Source organism: Thamnophis elegans, chromosome 11 (assembly GCF_009769535.1).
Source record: "Thamnophis elegans isolate rThaEle1 chromosome 11, rThaEle1.pri, whole genome shotgun sequence".
Lineage (NCBI taxonomy): Eukaryota > Metazoa > Chordata > Lepidosauria > Squamata > Colubridae > Thamnophis > Thamnophis elegans.
In genome coordinates this window covers 15,865,329-15,879,575 of record NC_045551.1, presented here as the reverse complement: position 1 = coordinate 15,879,575, position 14,247 = coordinate 15,865,329, and the positions used below count along the sequence as shown (strand labels likewise).

At 42.1% G+C, this 14,247-nt stretch overlaps 1 protein-coding gene across 1 annotated transcript; it reads right to left on the bottom strand.

Moving 5' to 3' along the window:
* Positions 1–1,825: 1,825 nt before the first annotated feature.
* FAM78B (family with sequence similarity 78 member B) lies at positions 1,826–10,439 on the bottom strand. Its single transcript, XM_032226071.1, has 2 exons — positions 10,122–10,439; positions 1,826–2,348 (listed from the first exon to the last, which is right to left on the bottom strand). Exons 1-2 carry the CDS (start codon positions 10,382–10,384, stop codon positions 1,826–1,828), a joined length of 786 nt encoding a protein of 261 aa, XP_032081962.1. The 5' UTR covers positions 10,385–10,439.
* Positions 10,440–14,247: the final 3,808 nt, after the last annotated feature.

Sequence of the window (14,247 nt, the reverse complement as noted above, 5' to 3'; positions counted from 1 at the left end):
TTTCAGGGAGGTCTTATTTTAGGGGGAGGGCTGATTTCAGCACATTGGCTCAAAAGCCCAATTGGGCTTATTATCCAGGGAGGTCTTATTTTCAGGGAAATATGGTAAGAGGTGTACCAACTGGGAAGCTTCCTTGGCAGAAGTGACGGAAGGAGGGCTGTGCAGGCTTGTTCTCTGTGGCGGGCTGGGGGGGGGCGCTTTCTCTTCTGGTTTCTGGTGTGCATGTGCGCCAGCCAGCTGGTGTTCAGGCGCGCATGTGTGCCAGAAACTGGAAGACCAGGTATGCTGGGCAGCACTCAATGTTGAAAAGGTTCACCAACACTGCTATAGGACCATCTTTGTTGTTAAGGCTCTTACTATGGGATGAACTGTAGTTATTTATTCTCTTTCTCAAAGATTCCCAGAACAATTATATCAAAAGTGAAATAAGCTAAAACACATCTCTGAAGATCTTATAAGCTAAAATTAATAACTACATTTATTTTCTTGTTTAGATATGATCATCACATTAAATAGAGTTGGGACAAATCAATGACCCTAATGAGTTCTCAAAAAAATGCAAGAGAAGGTAAAATACCCATTAACTTTTCATTTTCATTATTAATCTAAAACTATGTATTTCTTCTCAAATATGAGAAGATAAAATACCTTTCCTAGCTACATTTAGGTTGGGGGGAAAGTATTTTGGGAAGTTTCCCATTATTCAAATGGTAGCCCTTGAGTAATATCTACTCTTGCAAAATGGTATCTGGATTTTTCGCCCATATTACAAGTAATGCTTTTGTTCCACAGGTGTTCCCCTGCGCTGAATGCCCTCCCCGCCCCATGAGCAAAGAGACTTGACTCATACTGAATTTTTAAAGTCTCCCTTTTTATCCATATTTAGTAACAGTTCATATCAATTTTTTTACAATGCTGATAGAGCTGGATTGCACCTAACTTTCTGAACATCTGAACACCTTCCATCCCAAATGTAATTAATTATTTCTCCCCCCAAAACATGCTATGTGCAGATATCCCTTACGTTTGTATAAAAAACAGAGTTAGTATATGAAAACAAAAACATTCCTTAAATACTTAGGCTGTTGCCAGTTATTTATCTTGGATTTCACCTATAGCTTGGTAAAACTCTATGGCAAAGTTCCTAGAGTTACAATTACTCGAACACATTGAAAAACATGCAAAAAGTCTTAATTTCATTATTTCAAATAATTAGCCCCAGAAAGAAGTTGATTAGATGAAGGTCCTGATTTTCAAAATTCAGCACTATGGATAGTTCCTCGTGAATAGAACTGCTCTTTTTATACTGATGAGATTAAACTGACAGTATTTGCTTTTTGTAAACATTCTCTTCATTCCAATGAGCAGACTGATCATTTTGATTATCAATTAAAATGCATAGCTATAATGTGGTAATTTGCCATCCCTTCCTGTCCTAAACCAGCAGAAATCAAGCAAGACAATAGGAGTCCATAAATATCTCATAAGAACAGTCTTTATAATCACATTTAATTGGTTGGGAAGCAGCATTAGCCACAGGCACTGAAAATTATATTCATATTCATTATATTTCAAGATTAAGAATAGAAACTTTCTTCTTCATGAGAATGCCCCTGAAAGTGTAGAATAACATTTCTTCTTCCAAAGTCCAGGAATTCAACTATTCTGCAATGGCACATACTTGGCCATTGCCATCTAACACTATATTGAAGAAGCCCTCTTCACACTTGCAGTAACAAAAGGCAGGTGAATCTGAAAGGTCTTCTTTGGCTCAGATATCCATTCTAGAGTGGCAAAAGTTCTCATTTAAATGCATTTTTATTTTTTATTTTGGTGGTATCACTACCAAAGGCAGACCTCTCTTAGGCCTCCACATGAGGACCTGGGCATCATTGGCATTGGGTTTCACTAGTGCATTTGGTGGGATGGGTTCCATTCGGCTCAAAATCTTAGGCTGTTCCTGTTGAGCTTTCCCCACGAGGCGGGCTCGCTTGCCCAAGAGCTGCATGGGATCAACTTCAATGTCTACTCTCATCCTCCATTTTATAGTCTGCAAAATTATTTTTTCCTTAGTAGTCATATTCATGGCCACTAACCATGTAGTAAAACTTTGGTCCCGTTTGATCCTAGTCAATAGTGGCACATTGCTATCGCTCACAGGGACAGCCCATGTCACACTAGGATAAAAATTGTCATTCATACTGACTGAAAACCTGGAAACTTTATTGGTAGGGCCAATCAGGGTAACAGTTTCTGTGGTGTTCCCATACCAGGGATAGCTCACTCCATCAGAGTCACTGATGGCTTTTACACGTCCTTCTCTCAAGTCTGGAAGTTCCCAGCTTGACCTAGAAAGAGCAGAAGAAAAATATACACTAAGAAAGATGTAGCAACAATTACTAAACAATTACTGTAAATTCCTGTGCTTTATAAAATGATCACAACACAGTCACAACTTGCTATCTGTTATTTAGGCTTTTAAAGAAAAAAGTGAGTAGAGAAAAAATTAGTACAAAGGCACTATCACATTAAAAATAACATATAGCCATCAAAGCTAGTATTCCTAAAAATCTTAATTATTTGTGAATTGATTAAATTGCTTTTCAAAGCCTCACTATTTTTCCTTTTCTTTTCTTGAATTTTCTAACATGCTACTTTATTGGAAATTTCTGGATTTAATATTATGAGGGAGGATTTTCTCTATCACTGTGTTGACATTACAGATAATATACATCTCTGTTGTTACACCTCTATTTTATTGATATTACTATTATAATTTACTAGTTGGTTGGATACCTGTGCTTCACTACGGAACTGGAACAGCAGTATGTAGCATGAATCTCCTCTCCTCTGCTTGTATTTTGCATTTGGAAGATATTTCTTTTTGGGTTGGGAGGGGGAGTAGAACTCCTTAGCATGAGAGTGTGTTAATAATAATATAGGAAATACTAATGCTCTGATGGTCATTTCGAAAAATCATTTCTTAGCGAGGACCTAGAAGCCAAGAGGAACAGACGTGCTTCGCTATGGAACTGGAACAGCAGTAGGTAGCATTCGTCACCATCACACTCCATTATCCTGTAGTTGTAAAGGCAGCAGCAGCAGAGATGGTCTTCTTGAGAGGAACCTTGGTGTTTGGGTCACACTGAGGTATATTGATGTAATAGCCATCTTCTCCATGGCAGAACATCAGAGAGTACTGGAGGGTGTCATAGGCACGCTGCGTCTGATTCGTAACGATCTGTTGTCTCTGCTGTGGAGAACAATATCTCTCTTCTCAAACTCCTGACCGATAATAATAATAGCCACTTCCGTAGTCGTGGGGGCATTGAAATGATCTCGGTGTTCTCCAGAAGGCTTCCTATTGGTGTTAATCACCACCTGGAAGTCCTTGTGGCCCTTAGGAACAGAATCAACAGCAGCCTTAAGTTCCAGAATATACTTGTTGCGTTCACGCACAACTTTTGCAGTTGGTTAACCAGTTGTGGATTAACACCTGAGTAGATTCCACAATGGATGTCCCTCTCATTGTCATCATCACCAACAAAGTACATCTGGAGAAATGAACACTGCTGCTGAGGCCCCGCCATAATACTCCCTATCCTGTTGTAAACCTGGCCCTGCACTTTAAATGTTGGCATAAAATTTCCCTCCTTCACCTCTCTGGCTCCAAAAGATGTCATTTGGAAGCATCCATTGTACTTCTGGACAGCAGAAAGTGCTTTGCCATTGGATGCTGGTAGGTGAGAAGGCTGTGTAAGGGTTCAAGACAGGGCTGAAGGGGAGAGAGGTGGACTTTACTGCCACTGCAGCACATCCCAGGACTCTCATCCTGCCACTTTAGAGCACGGCACCAGGCACAGGGTAACTGGGGTCCAAGATCAGACTGAACCTTCGCTGGATTGTACATACTTGTTCTGTTACAATAAAGAGCTCTTGTTGTCTAAGCCTGAGTGTGCCTTTCCATTACCCAATCTAACACTGGCGACGAAGGTGGGATTGGAAGGCAACTAGGCGAACCCAAAAGAGCGTAGCAATCCACCAAGTAAATCCAGCCTGGAGCTCAGCATGGCTTTGAGCAGCCATTTTTGAGCGGCCAACTCAAAACGCCCTCAGAACACAAAATGGCCATGCACACCCCACCGTACAACCCAGTCACTGAGCACTGGGTCTCGTATATGCTGAGGTTCGACTGCTTTCTCGAAGCGAACGACCTCATGGGCCTTTCTGAAGGCCGCAAGAAGAACATGTTCCTGAACTACTGTGGACGGGAAGTGTTATAAACAGCCAAAGACCTATCAGAACCAATACTGCTCCAATCAGCCGCTTGGTCAGTGCTCCAACAGATGCTGAGAATATACTACACTCCCAAGCAGTCTAAGCACGTCCGCCGGCAAATTTAATATTCGCAATCATAAGGAAGGCAAATCGATCAACAAGTATGTTGCAGTTCTAAGAAAGGCCGCAGCGTACTACGAGTTCCGAGACCTAGACGAACTTATACTTGACCGCCTCATATGCGGTGTGCGGGACATTAATTTACAGAGGAGGTTACTTGCCAAATTTAATCCCACTCTACAAATTGCCTTGGACAAAGTAAGGGCATCCGAATCTGCTGTTATGACTACAGAAACCCTGCAGTGCCAAAGCACTCCACAAGACGCACGAAAGAGCGCACACGTACATTGCGAGTCTGCAGAGGCTAAGAGCTCAGAAAATGAAGATGACAGCTGCCGCATGCGCAGTAGCCGCGCCAAGGCAGCGCACAAATTCAAACCGCATTTCCCGCCTTGCGCAAGCTACAGAGGAGACCATGCCATATTGTCTTGCCATTTCCACTACTTGCCATTTCCACTACTTCCAGTGCTGCAAGCTCCTCAGCCACCGCATGCCCAATGGAACCGAGGCATCCATAGCCTATTACTCAAGGACATTGTCCGCTGCCGAGCGGTACAGCCAGCTGGACCGTGAGGCTTTGGCTGCAGTGGCCGGTGTAAAAAGGTTCCATGAGTACCTCTACGGCTGTGATTTCAAACTCATCGCAGACCACAAACTGCTACTGGGCTTGCTGGTTGGGGACCGTCCCACTCCTGTATCATTATCGCCGTGAATGACCAGATGGACTATTTTCCTAGCAGCCTACACCTATCGCCTCGTCCATCGTCTAGGCTCAAACTTGGGGCATACCGATGCTTTGAGTCGCTGCCCGCTGCCAGAACTTCTTGCAGACCCTACCCCCGAGACGCCAGTCCTTCTTATTGACTGCTTAGAGACTGGTCCTGTATCATATAGTGACATTGCCCGCCACTCTGCAAGAGACTCCACCATCAAACAAGTTTTGAACTGGGTGTGGAGGGGGTGGCCCAAGAGGCCAGTTGGGTCTGATTTCAAAATGTATTATTGTAAAAGAGATGAATTGTCTGTTATTAATGGCTGTTTGCTGTGCGGGGACCGGGTCGTTGTTCCACCCAAACTCCTAGTTGCAGTATTAGAGGCTTTACATGTAGGGCATCCTGGAATTGTCAGGATGAAGTCTTTGGCTAAGAGTTACGCGTGGTGGCCTAACATGGACAGGGAGATCAAAGAATGGGTGGCTACCTGCTCACTGTGCCAGGAGTGCAGACCAGCTCCCTCAGAGGCTCCCGCTAAGGAGTGGGAGCGACCTCAAGCACCATGGTCTAGGGCAGTGTTTCCCAAAATGTGGTATGCGTACCCCCAGGGGTACGGGAAGAGTTTGGTGGGGGTACATGTTGCACCGGAGTTTGGTGGGGATCACATGGGAATATCCACTGCACCGTGCTTAGCTGCGCCCACAGAACAAGGAAAGAAATAGGCGCGTATTGCAGTTTTTACATGGGAACTGGGGCCATCGTACAAAAAGGAACAGACTATTGGACGTGGAACCGCATCTCAGATTAAAATTAACAACCAGGGAACCAAATTATGATGATCTGTCATCTCAACCTAAACAATTTCATCCTTCTCATTGAATCAAATAAATGTTCTTTATAATATAACTTTCGTTTATTTTGCGTATGTAACAAAAAAAGAAGAAATAAATATATTTTGATTTTTATTAAAGCATACGTTTTTTATGAGGGGTACTCAGCGTTACGAAAATTATAGAAGGGGTACACATATGTCAAAAGTTTGGGAAACACTGGTCTAGGGTGCACATAGGTTTTGCTGGCCCAGATCATGGCCAGACATTCTTAGTAGTTGTTGATGTCTACTCGAAATGGCTAGAGGTAGTCCTCATGACCCCCACTACAGCAGAAGCGGTCATCAAGGTACTACAGAGACTTTTCTCCACACACGGCCTGCCCGATGTCCTGGTCTTTGACAATGAGATTCATGGCCATGCAATTCTAGACCTACTTAGCAGCACAGGGAATCAGGCATGCCCTGGTCGCGCCATTCCATCCGACCTCCAATGGTCAGGCAGAGAGAATGGTGAGATCTGCAAAAGAGGCCCTATCCAGGATGGGCCTGGGAGATTGGCAAACATGGGTTGACCATTATCTTCTAATTCAACACATCACGCCAAGCACTACTACGGGGAGAATCCCCTCTGAGCTTCTCATGGGTCGCCACTTAAACCGGCTACGAGTTGAACACTCTCATAAGCTGGTTTGCTTTATATTTATATCCAGCTTCCCTCAACTTCTGTTCAAACAATACAACTATGAATTAAGTAAACAAAGATAACATTACCGTATTTTTCGGAGTATAAGATGAACCTTTTTTTCTCAAAAAAGAGACTGAAAATCTGGGTACACCTTATACATGGCCAATTTTGGGAGGCTTGCAGAGTGCAAATTTTTTTTTTTCCTTTTGGAAAGCTCTTTAACTGATTGATGAGAATTACATTGATCAAGTGCTGTGCTAGCAGAAAAAAGTCAGGTGCTGCAGATTGTCAGTGATTTCCTTCTCCAGCACATGGATAAATACATCTGGAAATATTTACCTACCTACCTACTCTCTCTCTCTTCCTACCTACCTACTGTATTTCTCTCTCTCTCCCTACTTATCTATGGTATTTCTCTCTCCTCCTCTACCTACGTACCTACCTACTCTCTCTCTCCCTACCTACTGTATTTCTCTCTCTCTCTTTCTATTTCTCTATCCCTCTACCTACCTATCTACACTCTCTCTCTCCCCACCTACCTATTGTATTTCTCTAATTCTCTCTCTCTGTCCCTTTCTCGACCTACCTACCTACCTACCTGCCTGCCTGCCTGCCTGCCTGCCTGCCTACCTACCATATTTCTCTCTCTTTCTCTCCCTCTCTATCCCTCTATCTACCTACCTACTTTTTAAAAAATTTGCCTGTTCAAAACCTTGGTGTCTTATACTCCGAAAAATACCAAGTAGACATGAACCTGATGGGGTTTAAGTTTGAACAGGGAGTAAATCATGGGTGCAGATTATAAAGAATGGTGATAAACTGCAGCACATATAGAATAATTTATGCAGCAACAACTTGGAATGAGCAGAAGCAATTCCTGTCAGCCAGAATGTCTATCATCTCTGCCACTACTTCAGATCCTCCATAACTTCTTGTTGTTTCTGTCCTGTCCTCGGCTTATGGTCCTAAACATTCCTAGCAAGGAACCACTCTTGGGAAATTCTGGGACTCAAGTTGCTATTCCGCCCAAGTCCAGCCAGGTCTTTAATTCAAGGTATGAGGTTTCTTTGGAAAAGAGACCGCTAATCCCATGAAACTATGCATATCCAGCTGTGTCTTGCCAGTCTCCTCTATCACTTCCCTTTTTCTTTTTCCTCACTAGAAAAACAAAGATTTGGGTAAGGGAAGAATGGTGGAGGGAGGAAGTCCTGGTAGGTTAATATATGAAGTGAGGATTGTAAGAGAAAAAATACTCATTGGCAGTTCAAAAATGTTTCTGATGGTTTGGGGATGAAATTGTTATCTCTGTGAAAATGCCTTAAGTCAGTAATACTAAAGAATAAATAGAAATAGTGTAAGAGGAATTTCATTTGGCAACTGGGGAATACAATATAGACGTTTTGAATTAGCACAGATATGAGAGGGCATACAGGATGAAGCACAGCAATGTGTAAAAATACAGATGCCCAGAAGTTTATTTTTGCATCCACCAAGAAAAAACTCTTCTCTTTGATGATCAAAGCTGAAGTAATCGTATCTATCCATCATATTTGTATCTTTATAAATAGCAGATACACTAATTGTGAAAAACTGGAGACAAATGAGTTCTTTAATTCTAACAATGAAATAACAACAATTATCTTGGTATTTGCTTTATAACTTTTTTACAGGATATCAATGAAGGCCAGGCAGAGAAATCATTAAGAAAAAAATACCATTAGGAAGCATGAGGATCAATTCAGAAGGCAATTTAATATTAAATTTAAAAGCCACAAAATGCCTTGGTTACATTTTGGAACAAAGCTTTCCCTGATAATTGATTCCCAAAGTAACAACAAATAAGCTTTTTTTCTGAGAAAAACTATGGTTAATTCTTCTACAAGACCTTTCAGACGAACTCAGTCTTTGCTATCACAAGGACAAATATAATTTCATTTTATCTTTTGCGGAATTAATTAAAGAAAATATATATTTATTTTTCTATGCTGCTGATGTGTTCTAGTATTTCAATAAATTGATAGTTTGGTAATTATTAGAGAGAACATTGAAATAATTTTAGCATGTATATATCATTAATATACATGTATCAATATCCATACATGTATCAATATCCATACATGTATCTTAATATGAAGGCTAAATGAGCTTTCTGACAGAAATATGTTACTGAATTCCTAGACAGATGTTAAGATGCACATGTTAGGTGTGTGTGTGTACGTGAGTGCATGCATGCATGCATGCACGGACGCACGCACACACAACACACACACACACACACACACACACACATTCCACAATTAACAAGCTTGTTGTAAAGCTGAGTGACTCATGTGCAGGAATTCTCTCAGTAACATGGTTTTTACAGAGATATCTTAAAATTATCTTCGTATCTTCTGAAATAAAGTGGTATTGAAGTGTCAACTATTATTGTCAAGAACAGAAAAGGTTCTGGGTGCACAGCGGAATATTGTATGGTTGCCTCAAAAGTCCAAGCAATCTAAATACACAAAAATCAAATTCAGATTAAATGTGTGCATTGCGGTTTTCATACTTTCAAATGTAAATTGGTAATTTTGGCAAGCATTCTGTCCAGGATTCTTTCTTTAGGAAAGGAGAAATGAAGGCCAGTGCCATGATGATAAATCAGTCACCTGTTTGACTTCTTTAAATTGGCACCATTGTGGAGCCATGTTCCTATTGCTATAGATGTTGAAACATCAAGAAGAGAGCAAAATATTAACATAACTAAACAACAAAGGGCCAACCCACTTTTTACATAAATCTTCCTTTCTGTATTTCTTTTTATTTAGCTGAAATACCCAGGAAGCTCTTGACTAAAGTAGCATTTCTACAGGATGAATGATTTTATTCATGGATCAATTGTGCCTTGTGTAATTTGGCAATGGCACATAAAATATAAGGAAAAATACAAAGAGCAACTTTCTATAATCTCATTCACTTCCTCAACAAATGGCAGTGACAAAAGCTCACTGAAGATGGTGCATAGAAAATGTGCTCTACTATTTAATGCACAAACTTCAATGAGGGCTGAAGCTGTGATTGGCAGGCAGGGCAATGCCTAGGAGAATATCTCCTCCACCACACTTATTAGCCAGGCAAAAAGCAGCCAAGGGCACTGGTGCCCAAAGGAAGTCTGTTGTCTGCCACATAAAGGAGTGTCTTCCTTCTGACTTAAAGGGGGGGGGGGGAGCAGCCATATTTGCTAGAGGGCACAGGCATTATTTGCGCAGGCAGAGTCTGCAGATATCCTTTGCTAAGGAGACCATCTGCCTAGATAAAGGGCATCGCTAGCGCCAAGTCCATGCTTTCTGTCGCGGAAGCGCTTCTTTTTGGTAGCGAATCGGTTACTAGGGAGACAAAATGATACCCTCTGAACGACTCTGGTCGTTAGGGGTGGACTGGCAACCGTAGCGAAGGCGTCGCCCTTTGCTCGCTCCCGTGGCTGCTCTGCTCTCCCCCACGCTCCACTTACATGCCCAGGTTGCTGTAGGTGTTGTAGAACTCCATGTGGTTGCAGGCCTGGATCCAACCCACCACCCAGGTGTGACGGCGCGGGATAGGCGGCATAAGGACGCGAGCGGCGGCGCGGAAATAGGGTGTTCGGTAGCGCAGCACGATGGGCGATGTCTCTTCGATGGCGGTGGTTCCCGGCTCGATGGAGGCCGACACGTCGTATACCACGATGTTCTCCCTGCGCACTCGCGCCTTGCACGCCACGCTCTGCAAGCAGCCCATAGCCAGGCGAGGCCTGCCCCCTAGCCTCCCCAGCCGGGGCCCCGCATCCGGCCGGCCTCAGGATCAGCCAGCGCCCGAGCACCCCTCCGGCTCGGGATCATTTCAGCATCCGGAGGCTAGCACACATCAAGTCCCGGAGGCGAAGCTCCAATGCAAAGCGCGCCTGGCTGTCGGAGGACTCTACCTGTTCCTAGGCCGGGATCGCACAGCTCCCCCCGAGTTGCACTCTCCCACCTTCCTCGAAGCTCCTGTATGAGCAGTGCAGGCTGGGGCAGCGCCGAGGGAATTGCGGGCCCGCGCGCGTGTCTGGAAGGAAAGGGGTTGGCTCACCCATCAAATCCTTAGCAGCAGAGTGGATACGAGGACACGTGCCGGGGAGAGAATGACGTGAAGGGCAGGCGAAAAAAAGGAGTCTCCACGGCAAACGTAACGTAGCCCGCAGGAAATCACCTTGAATTGCTCAATCTTGATTTTGCGTCGCGGCAGTGACTTGTTTTGCGCGGATAGCGCATTCACGGATTAGCGGGAAGCATTTTGTTTTTTGAAGGGTACACTTCTCCCAAATACTGAATTTAAAGCGTGCAGATTTAAATTAGGACGCGCGGTTAACTCTCAAATGCCTCCATCGTGTCCGAAAAATGGGCAAAAAGGTTGATGCTTTTTAATTTCATGGATTCTGGTTTTCCGAGGCAATTTGCTAGCGGTTAATCAGTGCTTCCCGTCAGCGTGTCCTTGAGGAACAACTAACGTCAAATGGAGGGTTCCTTTCAAAAATTTTCGATTGGTCCCTTGGACGTGATGATAATATCAAGAGGGCTACCTGTCCTTTTTTCAGTACTTTTCTTGTATGAACAGTTACCATTATCAGATTCCCTTGCCATAGACATCAAGGGTAAGGAAATACTTTTACATATAGAAAAGACAGAAGTAGCTATTTGGTCATAAGAAGGAAAAATTATGACAACATGAATAGAGCCCCCAAAGTCTTAACTAATTTCCTAAACTAACACAACTGAGGAGTCTTTGGTGCTCTCTGGACATGCTTGTCCATACATTGGGGTGAGGTGGCGCAGTGGTTAGGGTGTGCAGTACTGCAGCCACTTCAGCTGGCTGCTAGTTCTGCAGTTCGGCGGTTCAAATCTCACCGGCTGAGGGTTGACTCAGCCTTCCATCCTTCCGAGGTGGGTAAAATGAGGACCCAGACTGTGGGGACAATATGCCGACTCTGTAAACCGCTTAGAGAAACCGCTTAGAGAGGGCTGAAAGCCCTATGAAGCGGTATATAAGTCTAACTGTTATTGCTATTGCTATTGCTATTGCTATTTCATTACCAAACTAGGTAACATTACCAGAAAACAACCAAGCTCAGAAAGCACCAAGGACCCCACAGTTCAACCATGAACTACAAATATTCTCTTCTATGTAACATGATTTTTAAAAACTTAAGAAAAAAAAAGGAAGAAGGATGATAGGGTTCAGGATGGACTCTTTTCGATTAATGGTTTCAGTAATTGGGAATCCTTTTGATTAATGTTTCTAGTTCTTCTAGGTAAACAAAGAAAGCTATGTAATGCCTGATAAGAGAACTGGTTCAAACCTATTATGGACATTGACTAGAACTTTACATACTAAAGTTACTGAGCATGTGTGCTACATTAGAGATGTGTCAAATGATGTCAAGCAATGAAAGAACTCATTTCAAACCCAATATTTTTGAATTGTAAATAAAATAATTCGGTTCACCGACAAAAGGGCGAACGACAAAACCCCGCCCGACTAAACCGCGGTGACAAAACCGTGTGTTCTAAAGCGCTCCGACGAATGAGCGCTGAATCGCGGCGACAACAGCGCAGTGACAGAAGCACGCTGTAAAACTAAACCTAACCCTAAACCTAAATTTAACCCTAACCCTAATCCTACACCTAACCCTAAACCTAACCCTAAACCTAACCCTAACCCTAAACCTAAACCTAACCCTAAACCTAACCCTTACCTTAACTTAAATCGCCCCTCTGTCGACTGAAATTGCCCTTCTGTCTCTGTGCTGTTGTCACCGCACTGTTGTTGCCGCATTGATGATGTCGCTGTTTTAGCGACGTGGTTTAGTTGGGCGTGATTTTGTCATTCGCCCTTTTGTCGGGTCACAAATAATTCTCCACCTATTTAGGCTGCTCCTCTACTCTCTTAGGTGAGGTTTGTCTCCTTACTTATGTACATAAATAAGGAGATTTTAATCTATCTTTCTGGTTTGCATTCTGTTTTAGCAAGGCACACCAGACTAATATATCTACTGATGTTCATAGCTAACAGACAAGGATAAGTATTCTGGTATCTCAGACTTTACTAAGCAAAGAGTTTTAAGAATATAAAGCACAGAGCCAAAATCTAGCTAGTCCAGCATTCCTTTCCCACGTTGGCTAGTCAATTCTTCTAGGAGCAATGGATGACATGAATACAATAGCATTTTTCTATTCTTGTTCCTCACCAACTGATAGCAACAATAGCACTTAAACTTATATACCACTTCACAGTGCTTTACAGCACTCTTAAGTGTTTTACAGCGTCAGCATATTGCCCCCAACAATCTGGGTCCTCATTTTACTGACCTCAGAAGGATGCTGATACTGATAATAGGATAATAGGATAATGATAGGATACTGAACCTTGAGGGATATGATCTGGTATATAGTTGGCATGCTTACTTGTTATTTAACAAAAAACTGGACAAAAACTTTAAAAGTCATATTTTTAAGAAATGCTTTACTGCGGGTTTGGAAAAAATATCAACATAAATTAAATGATAAGATACCTATGTGGGCAATTCCTAGACATGCAGATGAGAATATAAATATAGCACAAAAACAGGATAGAATTACTTATAGACAGCTTCTTATTTTGGAAGGAGGGGCACTACAATTAAAATCCTTAGAGGTATTAAAAGAGGAGAAGGCAGTTCAAACATGGTTCCATTATGGGCAATTACAGGCCAGGTGGAAAATAGATCAAAAAATTGGTTTTGTCCAAATTGAGGACAACTTATTTAAACAAATAAGAGATCAAAGTTTAATGCATATAAAGAGGATATATAATGTATTAATGCAGATAGATTCGGAAACAGAGTTAGTTAAAGATTGTATGGTAAAGTGGGCTCAAAATATTGAAGAACCAATAATGTTGGATACATGGGGAAAAATTTGGGTAAGAAACATGAAATTTACACAAGCTCAAAACCTGAGAGAAAATTTTTACAAGATGTTCTATAGATGGCATTTAGATCCTAAAAAGCTGGCTTCTATGTATCCGAATTTACAACCCAAATGTTGGAGATGTGGTTCTCTCGATGCTACCTATTTCCATATATGGTGGACTTGCCAAAAGGTTAAGGCATTTTGGATAAAAATATGGTGGATTATGCAAAATATCTTCAAAAGAAGGATAAAGTTTACTCCTCAGTTATTTTTGCTAGGTATAAGTACTGACTTTACAGTGGTAGAGACTAACTTGATTCTGCACCTAATAACTGCAGCAAGACTGTTGGTGGCGCAATACTGGAAGAAGGAAGACCCGCCTACAACTCAAGAATGGACATTGAAAGTTACAAATTTAGCCGAGATGGCTAAAATATCGGCATATCTTAAAGATCACTCAAATGAGAGATATAAACGAGACTGGAAAAAATGGATTGACTATATACAAAATAAATACGGGACCAAGAAATTCCAGTTAGCCTATGCTTAAGATCAGGAATGATTTAAATTGTTTAAAGTTAGCTTAGCAAGAAGAAGCTAAGATCAATGTAGAGATGTTATTAATTTCTTTTTTTTTTCTCAATAGATTTTAGACTGTGTTTGTTAAAAATCTAT

What these genes read in the sequence shown, in the direction of transcription:
- FAM78B (XM_032226071.1), bottom strand. Translation starts at nt 10,384, where the DNA reads ATGGGCTGCTTGCAGAGCGTGGCGTGCAAGGCGCGAGTGCGCAGGGAG. An exon ending in ACCTACAGCAACCTGGGCAT is followed by an intron (nt 2,349 to 10,121) that starts GTAAGTGGAGCG and finishes TGCTCTTTCTAG; the next exon opens with GTCAAGCTGGGAACTTCCAG.